The sequence below is a fragment of the Haemorhous mexicanus genome, chromosome 13 (assembly GCF_027477595.1).
Source record: "Haemorhous mexicanus isolate bHaeMex1 chromosome 13, bHaeMex1.pri, whole genome shotgun sequence".
Classification (NCBI taxonomy): Eukaryota; Metazoa; Chordata; class Aves; order Passeriformes; family Fringillidae; genus Haemorhous; species Haemorhous mexicanus.
In genome coordinates, this window is record NC_082353.1 from 3,423,883 (window position 1) to 3,443,462 (window position 19,580).

The following is a 19,580-nucleotide window of genomic DNA, read 5'->3' on the forward strand; positions in this document are numbered from 1 at the left end:
CAGTTTAACCCCTGTTTCTCTCCCCTTTTCTTGTGGAGATGAGATGCTCCTTAAGGTCTCTTTCAACCCAGCCCAACCTATGCCATGGTTCTGTGAGGCAACACAGCCCTTCCAGACCTGATCCAAGTCCCAGAGCAGAGCAAAGGCAGGATGTTGCTGTGACCAGACCCCATGGTGATGGGCTCTGCTGCTAGGCAAGGGCAGTGTGTCACAGCCTGTGCCTGTTCTCTGCCTCAGCCTATTCCTCTATCTATAGACCTATGGAATTCCATTTCAGACGAGGTCTCCTGGGAGCCTGGAAGCTGAATTCCCTTGGATGTGCCTGAGGGTGCTTGAGAGTCTGGCTGCAAGTGATCAAGTCCTGAATTCCAGGTGGGTGGGGAGCAGTGCTGGATCTGCTCTATGCACCAGTTGCTGGAGGCACCTAGTGATGCTGCCAATGGATGTGTCACATCCCTTGGGCACAGCTGTGCAGAGCACAGGAGCCAGCTTGTCCCCTATAGGAGAGGAGACACCCTGGTACTGCTGCAAAGGCTGGCAGAAGATCCTCTCCCCAAGGAAGAAGCTGTAGGATCCCCAGCCCTGCCCAGGCAAAGCCTGGCCCCCCTGGCTCCTCACCTGGAAGCCACAGGCAGGACCAACCCTGCAAAGGGGCTCTGCATCCTCCTCCCACACAGAGGGCAGGAAAGCACAGCCCTGCTCCATACTGCTTATGGACATCAGGGTCACAGCCCTGCTCCACAGGCTTTGGGGATGGCCAGGGGAACTGACTATAAAACCAGGAAAAATAGTCAGATCTGCCTCGGTGCCACAGGGCACTGCGGGAGGTGCCTTTGATGTCAGCAGGAGACTCGCCCTGACCTGGGGCTGCTCTTGGCAAGGCCATCTGGGAAGTGCCTCTGAGGCAAGAAAGCAAGCGCTTGCCAGGTACAGAACTGGACAGATCAAGAAGTCAAAATTTTTCATTCCAACTATCTATAGGAAATAGGGTTTTTTTATTATTTCAAGTTTTCATAAAAATCCATAATTATTGAAATCAAAGTTACAGAAGAAAGTTCGTAACTTTTTTATTGATTTTATTTCTTTTTTCTTTCTTTTTCCCACCCCCCCCCATTGTTTTTCCCCTCTCAGAGTTATATCTGACACCAGAGTCCATCAGACAAAGTCCTTACAAACACAGGAGTCCTGAAGACATCGGCTGAATGTTTTCCTGGTATAAAGAAGAGGAGGAGGAGGTGGTGACAGTGCGGGCGCAGTGGGTTTGGACAGGGGCAGAGGGCACGGTGGAAGGAGAGAGGTCGGTATGTTTGTAGCAATGTTTGTTAATTATTTTTTATTTGTTCATTTGTTCTTTTTTTTAAAAAAAAACAAAACAAAACAACACCATTATTATTTGCAAATTGTTGCCTGGTTAAATCATTTTCATGTTAAACTTGCGCGGCGCGTCGGCAGAGCTGATGCCCGCGTCGGACTTCCGTGGCACGTACTCGATTTCAATATTGTGCTTGGTGTTGCCTTTCCCGCGGCTCCAGAGGAAGAGGAGCACCAGACAGAAGAGCACGACGCCCAGGAAGGAGATGAAGCCCATGGTGGTGGCGATGATGAGAGTCTTGATGTCAAAGGGGAAAGGCACGGTGGCGCGCGTGCTGTTGGCATCGCTCTCGTTGGGCTGGTTGGAGATGAACGCGAAGGTCTTGTTGGGCTGGTGGGGCCAGTCTGGCGAGTAGCTGCGCACGTGCAGGTGGGCCAGCATGGTGTCGTTGCCACCCGCGTTGCTGGCGATGCATAGGTAGGTGCCATTGTCCTGGATCTGGGCGTAGCGCACCTCCAGCGTGCCGTCAGGGAAGACAGTGAGCCGCCCGTTGGTTTTGGTAGAGATGAGGTGCTTCCGGGGAGACAGCCACATGATGGTGGGCGGCGGGTCCCCATCTGCCCGGCAGACAAAATGCACCGTGTGGCCTTCGTCCACGAAGATCTGCTGAGGTTTGCGGTCCCGTATCCGTGCTCGGCGGCAGGTGAAGTAGTTGGGCAGGAGGACGTCAGGGAAGTCCTTGAACTCCTTGCCCTGGACGAACTCGGGGGTGGAGCAGGTGGGCTGCTGCTTGTTGAAGTTCAACCTCCATCGCCGCCGGAAAACCCAGAGCAGCCGACAGTCGCAGGCTAAGGGGTTGTTGTCGAGGATGAGCGTCTCCAGGTTGCCCACCGAGTGGAAAGCTGACTCCTCCAGGGTGGTCAGCAGGTTCCCTGACACGTTCAGGATGCGCAGGTAATTGAGGCCGCGGAAGGCGAAGGGCTCGACCGTGGTGAGCTGCCCTCCCACCAGCTGGATCTCCTGGAGCCTGAGCAGGTCATGGAGCATTGAGCCCTCGATGGTGACGATGGGGTTGTAGGACAGGTTCAGGAACCGGAGGTAAACCAAGTGCCTCACCGACACGTACGGGATGGACGTCAGGTTGCAGTGGGTGATGGACAAGGAGGTCAGGTTCAACCCATAGAGGCAGTTGGATGTCATAGTATCCAGGTAGGGCCAGTGTGAGATCTCGAGGACCTTGAGCCGGTACAGCCTCTTGAATGAGTAATCCCGGATGGTGTTGATGTTCAGATGGCGCAGCCGCAGCACGATCAAGCCGTGAAGGTGAGACAGGGCCTCTGTGGGGATGGAAGTCAGGTTGCATTTCTCCAGGGTCAGCTGCTCCAGGCTGTTGAGGCCACTGAAGGCCCGGTGGGAGATGTAGACAAGGTCGTTGTCACCCACCTCCAAAGACTTCAGGTTGTACAAGTCCTGGAACATGTAATCTAGGAGGATCACAATTTTATTCTCACTAATGTCTAGCTTGGTAAGGTTGCTGAGTCCAGTAAACACCCCCAAAGGGATCAGCTTGAGTCTGTTACTCCTGAGCCCCAGCGTCCTGAGGTTGAAGAGGTTGTTGAAAGCCCCAGGTTCAACAGCACTGATAATGTTCTCGTTTAGCTCCAGCTCCTCCAGGTGAGGGTAGTTGGCAAATTCATCCTGGTTGAGCGTCTTGATGCGGTTCTTGCCCAGGTCCAGCAGCCTGGTCTCGGTGGGGATCCCCTCTGGCACGACCATGAATCGCTTGCGGTGGCACAGGACGGCGCGCTCCTGGGCAGAGCACTCGCAGCGCGGCGGGCAGCCCGTGGCGGAGCCGGACAGGATGGATCCCAGCATCAGGAGGAGAATCGGCTGCCAGCAGGCCAGGATTGGGCTGCGCATACTCGCCTCCCCAGCTACCATCCTATCTCTCACCTGCAGGTAACAGCGGGAGAAAGAGCAAGGGGCACGTGAGCAAACAACGGGCACAGCCAAGGCAAAAGGTCTGGTGTCCTGGCAGAGGTGACGGGAAGGCAAAAGGCACCCTCGATGCAGAGCAGAGGGTCTCATTTTCCAGCTGAAATGCAGCCCTTTGGCTTCAAGACCCTCTCTCCTCCCCACTCCCTGACTTTCCACTTGATGGTTGAACGTGCACAGACTTTTGAGTGGAAGGCCTTGAGGAATCTGTGTCATACAGCTTCCTCTGCTTCTTAAAAAAATAATTTAATACGAAACACATCTATCTACATCCTATTTTAAGCTCTTGAAATTATTCTGTTCCCTGTAGATGGAGCCTGAATATAAAGGCTGCTTTGCAAACAGAGGAGCTGAGCAGAGGATGGAGCATCAGGGGGAGCCCCACTTGGGGCGAGCAACACTGACAGCTCAGTGGGAACCAGCTCCCTCCTTCTGTGCTCCCCCATGCCCCAGCTGCTCCCAGTGTGTCCCCAGGGCCAGTTTCTTGCCTCCCACCATGCCAGCCTGCAAGGGCAGACCCAAACCATCTCCCCCACCCAGAAACAGCAACTGGGCAGACACTGCCTACAAGAGCAAGCTGTAGCCTCAAGTCAGGTCCAGGGGGGCTCTGGATATTGAGGGAGCTGCCTGGTGCCAGCTGGGAAAGACCCAGACTCCTGCTGATGTTCCTGGGGAGGGCTGAGAGACCTCCCTGGAGGCTCATGGTCTGGGTGGTGCCCCAGCCCAGAGCCATCCTGGCCCAGCAGAAGCGAATGCTCCTTGTCACGCTGCCTTTGTTGCATTTATTTCCTTGTTCAGGCTGTTATGAGGAATCAAATCATATCAATATTGCATATTAGATCTCTGGCTACTCCAGCCCTTGTTTATATCTATTGTTATGTTACTCTCTGCACTACTCTCACTAATGCTATTTATGGCTATCACCAAACACACCCAATCCATTACTTCCCTTGGCTCTGTTTGTATCCATCACTGTATATCCAGTCCATTACTTTCCCTGCTCTAGCACTATTTATGGGGCTGGTACACGTTCTGCACATTCCTGCCATTGCATCTGCTCATATTCATCATTTCATACAGATATATGACCTAAGGATCACTTTTGTTCCCAAAAAATTATTCAAAATTTCTTTGTAAGATACAAGGATGGGAGATGATGGACTGGCCATAAAAATGTCCACCAGCACCATCTTGGAAACCACCAGCCTTGGCACAGCCAGTGATGGGCCGTGAGGGCCTGGAGTGTCCCCAGAGGAACCTCTGTGGTTTCCTCCCATTTCACTGTCCTCTTCCACCCCTCCATCCCCTCCCCCTTTCCATGCTCCCTCTGCAGTGGGGCTGCTCAATGAGGATCACACTGAACACATCACCCCACAGTGAAGGGGTGCAGGGATGGGAGCTGCTCCTGCCGAGCTCCCCTGGCCGTGATGCTGAGCTCCCTCCTGCTGGCCCTGGGCCAGCACCTCCCGGTCCAGTGGAAACATTTCCAGTGGGAGTGCCTGGGCCCCAGCCAGGGTGCAGAGAGCCATTTGCTGGGTATTTGCAATCCATCATCTCCCATGTCATCACCTCCCTGGTGCTGGGCAGCAGTACAGATACAAGGGGGGTGCTGTTACCACTGCCATGCTGCTGGGGTGGGGTTGGGACTGCGGCCAGTGCCCTGGAGCCAGGGTGGCCCCCTGGCTGGCATGGCCCAGGCTGCATATGGATTTGTTCCCCAGGCTCCTGCTGCAGCCCTGGCTGGGGCTGGGCTGCCAGTGGGTGCCCATGGCCAGGAGCCTCTTGGGCACTGCCCTCCCACCACATGCTCGTTACTGAGCGCTGGCTCGCCTGCAGCCTTTTTTCTCAGAAACCAATTCCTGCGCCTCAAAGCCGTGCTGAGAAAGCCATCAAAGACAGCAAAACACGGCATGCAAAACAAAATACAGTCTGAGGGGCTTAATTATAGCAGGACTGAAAACACTCAGCTCATTAAGAGTGCCAGGCACCAGCCTTGTTTGTGTGCCGGGCCAAAAGCTCCACTCTGCCTGCATGTGCTGCTCTGTTCTGGTCCCTGCTGGGCACAGGGAAGGGGCAGAGCTGAATCCTGCAGACCAACTTCTCCCAGGCTCAATCCTGCCTCTCCAGCAGCAGGAAGGGGACTACACCTCCAAAGCACCTTGTCCAGTGCTGTCATCCCCAGCACAGCCTTGGCAGAGCCAGAGCTGTGCTGTATCAATGAGTAAAAAATCAGCAAAGAGGCCAGAGATGAATGAAGCAGAATCTGTGTGGCGTTACCGACGAGCACAGCCCAGAATTAAAGTCTAGACACACCTCACATGTTATTAGTTCTCAGCTAAATTTAAATCCATGATAAATACAATCCCTGACAAAAACATCCGTAATCTTAATAGCCAGAGTCACAGAAGAGCTTTGGGAGAAAGACAATAAATAAGCTGGAAAATTCTGAGCTAAGATGAGCTTTAAATCACTTCTGGCTCCCATTTACCTCTGCCTGATTCGGAGAGAAATAGTTGTGCCTCAAGGTGATGTGGATATTAAGAGATGCCCTTCTAAAAATGACTCAAACTGTGATTTTTGTGTGAGCTGTGGGCCAACAATGCATGCATGGCTTTACAGCCCCTGCACAACTGCTACCTGCAGGAAGGGATTTCCACAAAGCCCTCCCAGATTTACTCTTGAGGAAGACCCTGAAACATGCCCACGCTCCCCTCCAGGGTGCCAGCCACGGCCCAGCAGGAGCTGCCAGGCAGGGGCAGAGGCTCGGGCCATGGCCATGATGCACAGCCCAGCCCTTGGCATGAGCGTGGTTCTCCTTCCTCAACCACAAAAAAAGAATTGACAAAAAAAGCAGCAGCTGCCAGGCTCGCTGCCTTTAGGTGACAGCAAACCCAGTGCAAGCCAAAGCAAAACTCATGCTCAGAGCCATGGCAGCCTCTGACCCCTGTCCTCACCACCTGCTGCCCAGGGCTGAGGGCTCTCAGTACAGTCCCTTCCCGCGGGAAGGTCCCAGCCTCGGCCCAAGAGGCGCAGCTGGATGCACCAGAGCACTGCTTTGGTGCTAAATACAGCAGGGCCTGCCAGTGTCTCTGCCTGGGCTCAGTGCTGGGAGGAGAGATGCCTTTCTGGGCCTGTGCCTGGAAATGCAGCCTGGGGCCAGACTGATGTGTGTGGGGTTTGCTCCGGTGTGACAGGCACAGGCTGCCCTGGGTGGGAGGAACAGCCCAGAAAGACAAACCTGGGCGATGACCCTAAAGGGAGCCCAGGCTCTGCCCCTGAGTGTGCTCCTAAGGATGCCCCAAGGGGTGGGCAGCTGCCTGGCCATGCCCACCACTGTCACCACTGTCCCTGGGCTGTGCCACACTCCCCACCCTGCTGAGCAGGGAGCGATCTGCTGTGCTGACAGGGAGCAAGCAGGAGGCAAAAATCCCCCAGTCAGCTCTAAGCCCACCTGGCAGCCATAAATTACGAGCTGGGAGATGTTCACCCTTGAACCAGATGCTTCTGAGAGCATCGAGCCACAACAGGCAATTTAGGACAAAGTGAGCCATACCCCAGCAGGGAGGGGGGCCCACGGTGCTCTGGGGGCACAGTGTCCCCCTCTGTCCCTGCAGGAACCAACCTGCTGCTCCCAGCTGTGCACAGGAGTCTGTTGGACAGTGCTGGGCATCCTCACCGGGCTGCAGGGGGGGGTGAGTTCAGCCATGGGCTCACCCGATCTCTGCCATGATGGCTTCCTACAAAGCCAACAAGACACAGCTCCCCGAGTCCATGCTCCTGTCTCCTCTAAGCTGCTCCAGCTAAATCAAATTTTATTGAACTTCACTTCATTTCAGAGACAAAGACTCCAGGTTTACAAATAAATATTTAACAATCTTTCCTGCTGCTTGAGGACTCTCTTACCCAGACCCTGGGCTCTGCACTGTTTCTGTAGCTATCTGCAAAGCATTAAAACAAAGGGAGCAGCTTTAATTTGCCAAACACGTTTGCACCCATTTCCTCCTCTCATAATTTCCCCTGTGTCAAGTGTGTATTTGTGGGCCCTTATGCTTTGTCTCTCCCTCCTCTCCACCCTATCTGCTCCCTCCTCCTCCTCTTTTCCCACCCAGTCCCAGAATGCAGGCATTGGCAGTAACTGCCCTTCTCCCCCCTGCTCAAGGACGGGCGGCAATGGGTGGGAGCATCAGGCAAAGGAAGTGGTTTCCCTTCTGGAATCACCATGCTTCACATGGAGAAGAAATCAAAGAGGGAAAGCATAGAGCGATTTCTGAGTGCTGTCAGGGCTGGCTGGTGGACACGGCCAGGGTGGCACAGCACTGGCCTGGGCGATGGAGACCTGCCACCACACTCCTCTGGACCTTCATTAATGGATGGGCTGCTAACAAAGGGTTAGAGGGCTGCACTGTGTCCTGGCCTGGCCCCAAAATCATCCAGGAGCAGCACAGGAGGGCGAAAGAATGGGGGAGAAACAGGCAGAGGATGAGAAGGACCCCTCAGGGTTGTAGGGACACACGAGCAAGTTGTGCCAGTTAAGCAAGTGAGCCAAGACAGGTCAGCCAGAGGAGAGCCCACCCCCAGCCCACCACCAGCAGCTGCCAGGGTCACTGCTCCCCTTCCCACAGGAAGGCACAGTTCTCCAGCTGGGAGCTCTTGCTCAGCCTCCTGGAGTATCTGCTTTCAGCAGCTCCGAGGTGGGAGCCTGGAATAGGTGTGAGGCAACCTGATCTGCTCTGGCAGCTGCTCTGGAGCTGTAAAAGAGCACGAAGAAGAATTGAAGATGCAAATCCCCTTCCAGCACTGACACCGCCCGGCTGGCACCAGATTTCAGCCATGGCTGGCCCATGGGAGCCCCCTGCAAAGGCATTTCCTCATGGAAACAGGCTCTGCCACCCAAAATGTGGTGTCCCCAGCACTGCAGTCAGTCAGGAAAGCACCAAGCCAGAGATCAAAAAGAGCAGAAAAAATGGAGATGCCCAGGGGAGGAGAAGAGCTCTAACATGGGCTGAGGGGCTGGAATGCTGGTGAGGGGAGGCTTTGGCCCAGCTGCCTACTGGATTAAACCTGGGCTGTGGATCTACCTGACCCCACGCAGGGACAACTATGTACAGTAGAGGGACAGCCAGCAGTGGCCCAGAGCCAACCTGGAGAGTGGCTTTCTTTTTCAGGCGGGTTACTGGAGCAGGACAACGGGAAGGAGATCCTGGCTGTCTCTGCACGATGCTGAAGCTCAGAGCAGTTTTTGCTGAGGCTGTTTCTTGCTGTGATCACATCTGTGCAAGAGCTCCTCACCCTCCTCCTACCTGTGCTCCTTCATTTTGAGCATCTTTTCTCTCTCTGGCTGCACATGCCTCAGCGCCCCATCAGCAGAGAAAACATCCTGACAAGGGATCAATAAGTAATTGCAAAGGCAGCTGTGGATGTCAGGGGTGTAAAGCCCTGAGCCAGCACAAGATAAACAAGGGGGGTGTGAGGGTGCAGTGCAGAGTGGGGCTGGGGCTTAGGGCCAGCTATGCTCCCCTGCTCATGGGCAGAGGTGGCCAGGACATGGACTGGTCACTGCTGTCACAGCCACTGCCTGAACTGGTGGTCCTGTGCTTCCCAGGTCAGGTGAGCCTGGAGCAGGCTCGTTTCTCATTACTTCCGTGAGCCAAAGAGTAGGGGAGTTGTGTTTGCCAAGGGAATAGCTCTCAAGGGTTGGCTGGAGACTTCTAGGGCTGGGTCAGGAAGGAATGGCTGGAGGCTGGTGGGCACTGGGAAAGACATGCACCATTTTGAATGGGGATTCTCCTTCTTCTTCCTTTATTTTGGGATTGCTACCTCTGTGGATATGGGCTGGGTCACCAGGATGTTTTAAGTGCTCACTGAAGGCAGGCAGCTCACCTTGCACTCTGATCAGTGAGCACTGTGTACAGAAGGCTCCAGTGTAGCATCAGGGTCTCCCTAGATGGTTCTTTTTCCCTGTCTGTAGCTGGAAGAGGGGGATGGAAAAACCCCAGGCTCTTCTCAGGGCAATGGAAACACTTGCCCTGAAGAGGTGAAAGAAAGTCCAAGGCGTGTTCCTGCTGGGAGAGCGCCAGGGTCACAATGACATTGCAAAGGCATCCCCTGCGACGTGCCCATGGCCCTAACGCCTTCTGTGCTTCCTGGAGCTGCCCTGAGCCGCCCTGCACAGGGTGGCAAGGCTGGGGCTGGGGCTGGAGGATGGGCACAGCCCTGCAGACAGCCCTCCCTCCCAGCACACGGCCCCAGAGCTGCTGAATCAGGCAGAGCCCAGCTGCACAGAGCCTGAGCTGGACCCACGTGCAGGGCAGGACAGCACCTGACATGGCAGAAAAGCAGCTGGGACAAAGTCACCCCACAGCCAGAGCGTCTCTCGGCCCCGCCAGGAGCAGATGGCATTGCTGTGTGGGCTTGCCTTGAGGGCTGGGCTGGGGACAGGGGCTCCCTGCTCCCCCAGCCCCAGGCTCCAGCCTGTGCCATTGGCAGGGCCCCAGCAGCGAGGAGGACACAGCTCTGCCAGGCTGAGACACGGCTCCTGGCCGCCCACAAACCACACCTGGGGGCACCAGGAAAGATGAGCTGCTCCCTCCTATTGCTCCCTGCCTGGGAACACCCAATCCTCTCCAGCAACCAAAAGGCAGCCCAAGGCTCTACAGCTCCCTAGAGCTCTGCACAGTGCCCACAGAAGGGCTGGCGCACCAGCAGCACAAACCCAGGGCTAGCAGGCAGAGCTGGGGGAGCCCCACCAGTGCCTCCTGCCCTCATTTACCCAGGGCTGCCCCAGGACAGCAAATGCCAAACCAGCCCAACACCCTGGTCCCAAGGGCCATGGAGAACAGCGCTGAGGCTTTGGGATGTGACCCCCTATAAATGCCACCACTCCAAACCACTGTGTCCCTACTGCATCCCTGCCACTGTTCAAAGGTTGAAACCCCAGATCAAAGTCCCAAAGGCTGGAGAACAGCAGGTCCAGGGACCAGTCATATTCCTTACATTTAATTTAAGCTACGACTGTACTTACAGCATCACTTTGGTTCCCAGGGCACATCCCTTGAATCCCCCTACAACCAGCACAGGATACCAAAAAAAAGTACAAGGGCTGCTCCTTTCCTCTAGAAACCTTTGGGACAGTGGCAAGAGAACTTCAAAGAACATAGGACATAAAGCAGTCAGCTTTGCTGACCTCAGGGAAACCTGCTGATTTACCCCCCTTTAGGACCAGCCCTGGTATTTTTATACTGCTGCCTAAAATAAGTGGCCTGGGAAGCCTTTGGGAGAAGCCAAGTGCAGCCCAGCCCGGCAGAGCTGGCTCTGGGATCACCCAACAGTGAGACAAGGGTCAAGGGACTGTGTGTGCTGTGCTGCCAGGGCTGCCATGAGCACGGGGCACCAGCAGAGCTGTCCTTGCTGCACACCCCCAGGGACAGGGGGCAGAGCAGGGGGCCAGGAGCACAGCCGTGCTTCAAGGCACTGTGAGCGATGGAAGCCCCAGTTCACTCCATCCACCTCATTTCCCCACTCCTTCCCACAAGCCACATCTCTCTCTCTCTCTCTCCCCACCCCCCCATTTATTATTAAGTTTTGTTCACATAATCACAAATTTGGTGCCGCAGGAAATTCCAGAGAGAGAAATGGAGAAAAAAGGGAGGCAAAGAAAGCATGAGCAATAGCAAGTGCAGAGGGAAGATTCCTCTTCCCAGCCTGGTTTTCTCTGGGCTGGTTTTACATGTATAATTCCTTTTTCTTTCCCCCCTCTCTCACTTGTTTGATTTTTGCATTATTTATGGCTTGTCTTCAGGGCCTGTATTTGCTGTTATTGTTTCATTCAACAATAAAATGGATTAGATAAAAACAAACTGTGCCGAGCCACGGCTGAGCCTGCCTGTCCTGCCTCCAGCTGAACCCACACAGCCAGGCAGGGCAGGCGAGGGGCCACCAGCCCATCCCAGCCCAAATCCTGCAGGGAGGAAGGTGCTGAGGGATGTGGCCTGGACAGGGTTTGGGCTGATAGAAACCCTTGGCAGGTATGGGGCTGTGCAAGGCACAGTTGTTCTAATGCCCATGACGAGGGGTGGCAGTGTCAGCACAGCGGCAGTGTCAGCCATGCCATTCCTCAGCCTTCCCAGCACACACTGAGCCCGTGGGCGTAGGAAAAAAGAGGGACCCACCACGGGGATGGAGCAGCTCCCCACTGCCCTCCAAAGAAGGCAGCTGTGGGGTGGGTTTGCTGTGTTGTGCCTGAGCTGCAGCAATGCTTTCTGCCCTCTCTCCTCTCCCAGCACCGTGCATAATGACACAGAGCCTGTGCTCTGGGCTGTCCGTGAGAACAAAAGTAATCACGGGGAAATCCAGAGCACGGGAATGCAGTCGGAGATGCGAGGCCAGGGTTTCCATTTCGCTGCCGCTCCGGTGCCGTTCCCCATTGAGGAGGATAAACAGGCTGAGCACAAATCAGTTTAATGGCAGCACCTAATGGCAGCGCAATCCTGCGGCTCCCGGAGCGAGCCGTAGCTCAGGCCCAAAGTGGCAGGGAGATGCCAGCTCTGTGGGACAGGCACCCCATGGCACAGCCCCAGAGGAGCACTGGGGGTCCCCCAGGACTGGCTGCCCTGGGCAGCAGCACTGAGACTGACCAGTCCACCACAGCACAAGGGGACAGGTGTCCCTCTGCTGCCCTAGGGATGTCCATGGACTGTTGTCTGCCCGATTCCCAGCAGAAAAGAGGTGTCCCTGTGGGTGTCCCTCACATCCCCAATGTCCCCAGACCCACGGGGAGCCTCTGGAGTGCCGTGCCTTGCTCTGTGCTAGAGCACACAAAGGACTGGCCAGCAGAACAAGGCACCAGGCCAGTGCCTACTGTGATGCCACCCCGGCTCCTCAGGCTCACATTTTGGGTAGACCAGATGGATCTGGCTCTCTGTGACTATTCCCAATCCAAAGGGGGGGTAGAGAAAGGCTGGGTTCGGGTACGGGAGGTAGAGGTTTGGCTGCTGGAGGGTGAGAAGTACCTCTGAAATGCTCAGGCTTTGCTCACCACCCCCATGTTGCCTCTGAGGTCTAAATTGGTTGTTTCCCATTTCACACTCGACATATCAAATCCAAACAAAGAGCTGAAAGAATAGATCACGTCAAAATATTTCTGCTTCTCCCTCCTACGAGAATTTCCCATCAGAGACCAATCCAATTAAGGTGCAGGTTATGAAATTAACCATAATTACCAGAGCGATATTTAATGTTTTGCATTCTGATGAAGAAACAGAATGGAAATGACAAAAAAATTGAGTAATTGTGGGTCCTACTGATATAACTAAGAGCAATATGGGGGGGGAGGGGAAGGGCTGCCAGGGAAGTGAGGGCTGTGTGGGGTGGCAGGAGCTGGGATGCATCAGGAACCTTACAACCCCAAGGGCAGGGTTGGGTGCTCAGGGGCACATCCCCCAGGGAGCCATGGCCAGCCTGACCCCCAGAGCAGAGGTCAGCCCAGTCTGATGGCAACCAAAGGCATTTTGCTATTTGAGCATCCCTTGGACAATGCTGGAGCACAGGAATCATGTCCCAGAAGGCACAGCCCAGTCCTGCACCTCCTCACTCTGTCCCTGCTCCCTGCAGGGACCCTCCAGCTCACCCAAGGACTGTCCCCACCTCAGGACAATGACCACAGCCCGGAGACAAAGGACATGAGTGCTTCAGTGGGGAAAGCCTTTGTCCTCTGCCAGGACACTCCTGTGGAGCCCAGGAGAGGAAAGCTCACTGTACACATGTCCATTGCAGGATGCCAAGGCACTGACCACCACTGACACATGAATAAAATGATGGAAGAAACCATGCAGGATGGTTAAACAGAACCATGTCTGTGCTTCACCATGAGAATGAGCAAAACAAAGCCAAGCTCCCCAGCCCCTGTGACAGGGACACTGACTGCTGCCCTGCCTGATCCTTACTCAGGTAGGAGATGCTGTCTGGATGGGGCATGGCAGGGGCAAGGGATGGTGGCCAAGATGTTGGTGAGGCCAGAGGGAGGACTGAGCCACTGGCAGGGCTCCCCCAACACGGCCATGCTGCACCAATGCACTCCATGCATCCCATGCATGGAGAGGTCCCGTTGGCCATTCCTGATTGCTGCTCCTGAAGGTGGGAATCACCCAGGATTCACCTCAGCACAATGCTCGGGGTCTCTTCTCAAGGCTGGGTGCTCCCCCCACTGTCCCCCCTTCCCAAGCCAGGCTGATGTGACCTCCTGCCCCCAGGGATGCAAAGAGCCACGCACTCCCTGCTTGGGAAGGGGACATGATGATGATGGTGTCACCCTCAGTGACATTTATCAGCATTTATTCAATTGCCCAGGTCAAGCTGACAATTAACGCTGCTCAGACACAGACACCTCTGTGCCACCCAGCCTTCTCTTGGTGACAAGGGGACAGAGGCCACACCCTGCTGCTGACAGTGCCTGGGGGCTGGGAAGGGGGAACTCTGGCTGCTGTTTGTCCCCTTCCCCAAATAAACCCCATCCCCAGACACCCCTGTCCCCTCTTGTATCACACATGCCCTGGCACTGCCCAACAGGTTCAAACAGCCACCAGCACCAGCTGTGAGTAAGGCATGTCCCCAGGCAGGGTCACAGGGTGCAGAGGCACAGAGATGTCTCTCCTCACAGCCATTCCCTGCCAAAAGCTCCCATTTTTACTCTCCTGGATGGAAAGAAAGTGGAAAAAAATTGACTAAGAAGAAAATTGAGGTCATGGCCTTCCCTTTCTTTCTCCCTTTGTTTTTCTTGGGTTGTTTGATTTGAGTTAAGCTTTTGGAGCCCTTTTCTCTCTCATCCCAGCCTTCCCTGCTACCTGAAAAGCTCTTCTGGCTCTTTTCCCACCAAAAGCCATTTCTGCTTGAACCCTCTCGAGGCTCAGCAGAGAACAAAGGAGAGCTGCTGACTCAGTGCACTGGGTGTGTTGGAGAGACCAAACACCCACCCTGGCCAAGCTGGGAACACTCGGGTGTTTTCCACCCAAATGTTCACAGAGATGTGCCCATTGCCAACTCTGCCTCCAAGGACAGGGTCCCACCAAACAGCAGCACCCAGTGGTCATCCAGCATACCTCACTGAACCCCAAACAGGTTGTGTTGTGTTTTATAATTCAACAACTGTAATTACACTATAATTGTGGTGTTATTATAAAGTGATTTATCAACCCCTGAATTAAAGCCTCAAGTTAGAGGATTTTATACTTGTCACTCACACAGAGCAGCACTAACTTCAGCAGTGCTACTGAGGCTATGTGAAGCAGGACACTAAAGGAAACAGAAGTCCTTCAGTGATGCTGTTAACCTTCCAGGAAACAGTGGTAATTAGAGGTATCACACAGTAATTACATTACAGGTGTAGAGTAACTGCAGCACAGTACGGTGTTACAGTGGTACAGCCATTTGTTGAGTAATTAATCCGTCCACAAGAAGGCCTGGAAAACCTGATGCTTCCCCAGGAGCTGTAAAAGCAGCTCCACTGTCTCCTCCAGTCACCTCCTGCCTGTCCCACGGGACCCAGCGAGAGCTGGGGCTGCCTGAGCCCTGGAGCAGGCAGCTGCTATGGGGAAAACTCTTCTCTCACGTGGGAAGACGTGGAGGCTTTAGCCCAGGGGCTCATCTCCCTCTTGGCCTTGCTCATCATGAGAGCTCCAGAGGCCCCCTCTCCTCCATGGCATCCAGCAGCCGTGCCAAGGGGATCCAGGAGGGAGCCAGGAGCAGCAGGTGAGCAGGCACAGCCAACCCAGACAATCCTCCCACTCTGCTCCAGCCCATCCTGCTGGAGAGGAGCTGGGCCTGCCCCTGCCACCTGGGACAGGCACGGCTGCTCCGGCCACCTGACCTGCAAGAGGTGCAGGACAGGGACACAGCGTGCTCTTGGAGCCAGGGGAACAGACAGGGAAGAAGCAGGGGGAAGAAAGGTTTGGGCAGTGATGCTGGCAGGGATAGCTGGTGTTAGGGTGGGTACAGGCTGGGGTAGGTGGGGTGGGGACAGGCTGGGATAGCAGCTGTAAGGTGCAAATGGGCTGGAGCAGCTGTCATGGGGTGGGGATGGGCTGCTGTGAGATAGGGATGGGCTGGGATAGGGGCTGGGATAGTGCCTTTGGGTGGGGATGGGCTGGGATAGGGGGTGGGACAGTGCCTTTGGGTGGGGATGGGCTGGGATAGGGGGTGGGACAGTGCCTTTGGGTGGGGATGGGCTGGGATAGGGGCTGGGATAGTGCCTTTGGGTGGGGATGGGCTGGGATAGGGGCTGGGATAGTGCCTTTGGGTGGGGATGGGCTGGGATAGGGGGTGGGATAGTGCCTTTGGGTGGGGATGGGCTGGGATAGGGGCTGGGATAGTGCCTTTGGGTGGGGATGGGCTGGGATAGGGGGTGGGACAGCTGCCTTTGGGTGGGGATGGGCTGGGATAGGGGGTGGGACAGCTGCCTTTGGGTGGGGATGGGCTGGGATAGGGGCTGGGACAGCTGCCTTTGGGTGGGGATGGGCTGGGCAGGGCAGTCCTGTAGGTCCGTGCAGCCCCCGTGCTGGAGGAGATGGCCGGAGACACGGCCACACTGCTGCTCCAGTGCCGTCTCCAGCGTGTGTGAAGGTCAGGTCAGGGCTGCTGCAAGGTGCAGAGCAGTGAGGAGAGGGTTAAGGCTGGCAGGAGGGCTGGGATGGGGCTGTGGAAGGGGTATCATTGCAGAGCCACAGCCGGGCTCTGGAGGTGGTGCAGAGGAATGGGAGATGGAGGGACATCCATAGACTGGGGCTCTTCCCGGAACGCCTGAACTTCCCCCCGGCGGGTCGGGACCCCGGAGAGCAGCAGGGCTGTCACACCGATCCCCTGCTGCCGGCCAGCGGCCACAGTCGCTTGCTGGAGAGGCGTTTTCTGGGAAGGAGCGCGGATGGCGATTGCTGGGGCGGCAGCTGGGGCAGGGACAGGCAGGGAGAGGCAGCAGAGCCTCGGCGACGCCAACCAGCCCGAGCAGACCCGATCCCACCCGTGCCCACGCTCGCCCGCTGTCCCTCCCTCCCTCCCTCCCTCCCTCCTCGTGCAAATCCCTTCCGCGGCACCAACGCTCCCATCCCTTCTCGGAGGTGGCATCTCCAGCACCTGGATCGAGTCGTGCCTCTACCCATCGCTCTGGCTATTTATACATCCAAGGCGCAAGGTGAAAAATCCAATAACCTACACACAGTAACGGAGAGCAACAAGCACCGGCACCGCCCGGGAGGGCTCCCAGAGCCCTTCTACCAAGCAGGCTCCTGGGCATCCCCGCAATCCCCACTGCCCTGTGGAGCTCCTTTAACATTAACAGCTTCTTTTTTCTGCTAGACACAAACCGAGGGCAGAGCCCGCACCCGCAGCCTGACCCCAGCCCAGCATCTCCAGTTCTCTGGGTTGGCTCCTGGCTCCGGGGTGTGGAGCTGAGCCCAGGCAGGGGGACCCTTCAGAGCCCCCCGAGACCTCCCGGAGCATGAGGAATCACCCCCCTCGGCATTAGCTCCCCACGTCCCCGACTCACCTCTCTCCAGGCTGGGGGGCTGGTGACAGAGAGGTGAACCCCTGCCCTGAAAAATACCCCTTCCCCATGACTCCTGCCTCCAATCTCAGGGCTGGAGAGCTCTCCCTGCCCGTCTTTAACCCTTAATGCCTCTGCTTTGGGGATGGGCAGAGGAACAATTCCTCCTCTCGAGTTAACCCTTGCTGGGCAGGAGATGGGCACAGCCAGCTTGAGGCTGATCCCTGCTCCCCTGCCAGTCCCGGAGGGTAGCGCTGTCCAGACTATCCGTTCCCTACCTGAACAAGGCTCCAGGCCGGCCAATTCACCCGGGAACTACCGGGAGAGGAGGAGGATACTCCCCATCAGGATACAGCCTCAGCCCCACCGAGCCCCAGCCCACCCGCTGGGACCCCGGCCCCGACCCCGCCTGGTTCGTAGCTCCCGCAGGGGCTGCGCCGAGGCTGCGGGAACGGTGCGGGGAGGAGACGGGCAGAGGGGAGCGCCCGGGCAGAGCGGGGCGAGGAGGCGGCAGCATCTGCACCGGCGGGGCTGGAGGGCGGCAGCTCCCGGAGCACACGGCTCCTCCGCAGCCCCGGGGCACGCACCAAGTTCAGCCCCGCGCCCTCCGCACCGGCGCGGGTCCGGCCCCGGGGCAGCGCGGCGGCGCCGTCCCGGGGCCACGCAGCCCCCCACCCCGCCGGTCCCGCCAGCCCCGTGCCCCGCTCCGGTCCCCGGTCCCGCTTACCCGCATCTCATCCTCGCCGGCGATCTCCTTCGGTCAGAAATGGCATCTCCCCCGGCCCCCCCGCCAAACCTCCACCTGCAGTAGCGCAGCTCCCCCTCTCCGCAGCGACAGCACACGGAGCGGCGGCGGCGGCGCTCCCGGGGCCGGGCCGCCCCCCAGTCCCGCGCCCGGGGGAGGGAGGGCCGTGCCGGGCCGGGCTGGGCACGGGGCCCCGCCGGGGCCGCCCTAGGGCCGCGCGGCCGGCGGCTCCCTGCCCTCCGCGCCCGGGCGGCCGGCGGCGCTTCGGGGCGGCGGCATCGCCCCCGCGGGCGGGCGGGCGGCTGGCTCAGCCCGGGCTCCGCACGCCCGCTCCGCCGGCCGGGTCTGCCGCGGCGGGGCCGGGCCGGGTGCCGCCGGCCCCCGCCTCCCCTCCGGGAGGAGCCGCCGGCGGGTGCGGGGCGGTGCGCGGAGCGGCGAACACGGCAGCGGCGGCCGCGGCCGGTCCCTCCTCCCGCCGCCGCCCCCGCTCCGCGCGGGGGGTGCGGGTCCCCGGGGCTGCGGGGCGGGGGGAGCGGGAATGGCTCCCCCGCCAACCGGGGCCGCTCGATGGATGGGGGCCCTCGCAGCCCCCGCCCCGCCGCCGCCGGTGCAGCCTCGCTGCCCGCAGAGGACGGACCAACGGAGCTCTGCCCGTCACCGTCGCGTCGGTGCCCAGCCCTCCCCGCGTCCGCCGGGAGACGGAGCCGGGCTACCCTGAGGATTCCGGAGGGTCCGTCCTACAGCAGCTACCTCTGCACTGCGCTGTGCTCCTCTTTACACTGTGCCCACTCCCCGGCACATAAGAGGGAAAGGGCTGCAAGCGCTGAGGGGACGCCTCCGAGGACAGGTCTGGGACCTGGTGATCCCAAAGCCCCCTCGGAGGGTCCGGCGCATGCTGAGCCGACGGCCTTTCATTCAGGACTGAGTGCACGACTTCCCGAGCACTGCCCACCTCTCCCCCCTTCCATAATGGACACTCTTTATCCAGCAGCGTTAGATTTGCCCAGCGCTGGCTCTCGCAGCCGAGGCTGGTTTCTCCAGCAGTAATGGACACAAACTTTGCTTGTAATGTGCACTTTCCCTTCCTGCTTCCTCTGGGCTGGGCTCTCCTGGGGTGCGTGCTGCTCTGTCCTGCTTCCACCCAGCTATCCCTGGCTGCCGGCCATGGCGGACCCAAGGCAGGGGCACCAGGGCGCTCTGCGGTAGCACGGGCTGGGGCCACGAGTCTCTTCAGTGGGTCCCGTGAGCCTTCCCTTGAACGGCTCTTGGAGCAAGTGAGAGCTTTTGAGCTGGCCCCAGGCCTCTCCTGTGCGATGGCCTCCCCCAGCCTGCCATGGACCACAGGAGAGGCCATCCAAAGCTCATGTCCCTGCAGTGGGCTACGAGCAAGCCCCGGGAAACTCGAGCCCCTCCTGGCACTCGGGCAGAGGCTGCTGCCTCCCCGGAGTCCCGTTATGGGCAACGTTATCCCCGTTATCCTCTCGATTGGCACAGGCGAGCTTCTGAGCAGAGGAGGAATAAACAAAGGGTGGGCACGGTGAAGTCGCCAGCTGAATCACTGCAGCTCCCTGCTCCCGCTCCTGCCCACCGCTCGGCTCCCACAGGCACAGCCCCCGGCTCGGCTGGCAGGGTGGGCACCCGTCAGGTGTGTCCCTGCGGGGGCTCGGGCACAGCACCCTCGAGGCAAGAAACACCGCGGGGGGACAACGCGTGTGTTCGTGCCCGAGCTCTCCTCCTGCCACCAAGGAAACTCAGCCTGGCCGCTCTCAGGGCTCCTCAGACCTTTACTCAGTGCGGATCGATGCCTCTTATTGTTACGGCTATGGCAGCAATGCCATCGATGTTAATAGCTCTTCACAAACATAGACAAAGCCGGCAATCTGAATGCGGCCAGAAAAAAACAAACAGAGGACAAAAGACAGGCTAAGAGCTCCGAATGCCGTTTCTAATGCTTCCGTTCCCCCCGCCCCGTTAAAGCCCCGCTAAAGTGCAGGGCACCG

At 57.7% G+C, this 19,580-nt stretch overlaps 1 protein-coding gene across 1 annotated transcript; it reads right to left on the bottom strand.

The window, feature by feature from the left end:
• Positions 1-1,042: 1,042 nt before the first annotated feature.
• Positions 1,043-17,714, bottom strand: LINGO1 (leucine rich repeat and Ig domain containing 1). The gene is made up of 2 exons (XM_059858128.1): positions 17,563-17,714; positions 1,043-3,265 (listed from the first exon to the last, which is right to left on the bottom strand). Exons 1-2 carry the CDS (start codon positions 17,566-17,568, stop codon positions 1,412-1,414), a joined length of 1,860 nt encoding a protein of 619 aa, XP_059714111.1. The 5' UTR covers positions 17,569-17,714; the 3' UTR covers positions 1,043-1,411.
• Positions 17,715-19,580: the final 1,866 nt, after the last annotated feature.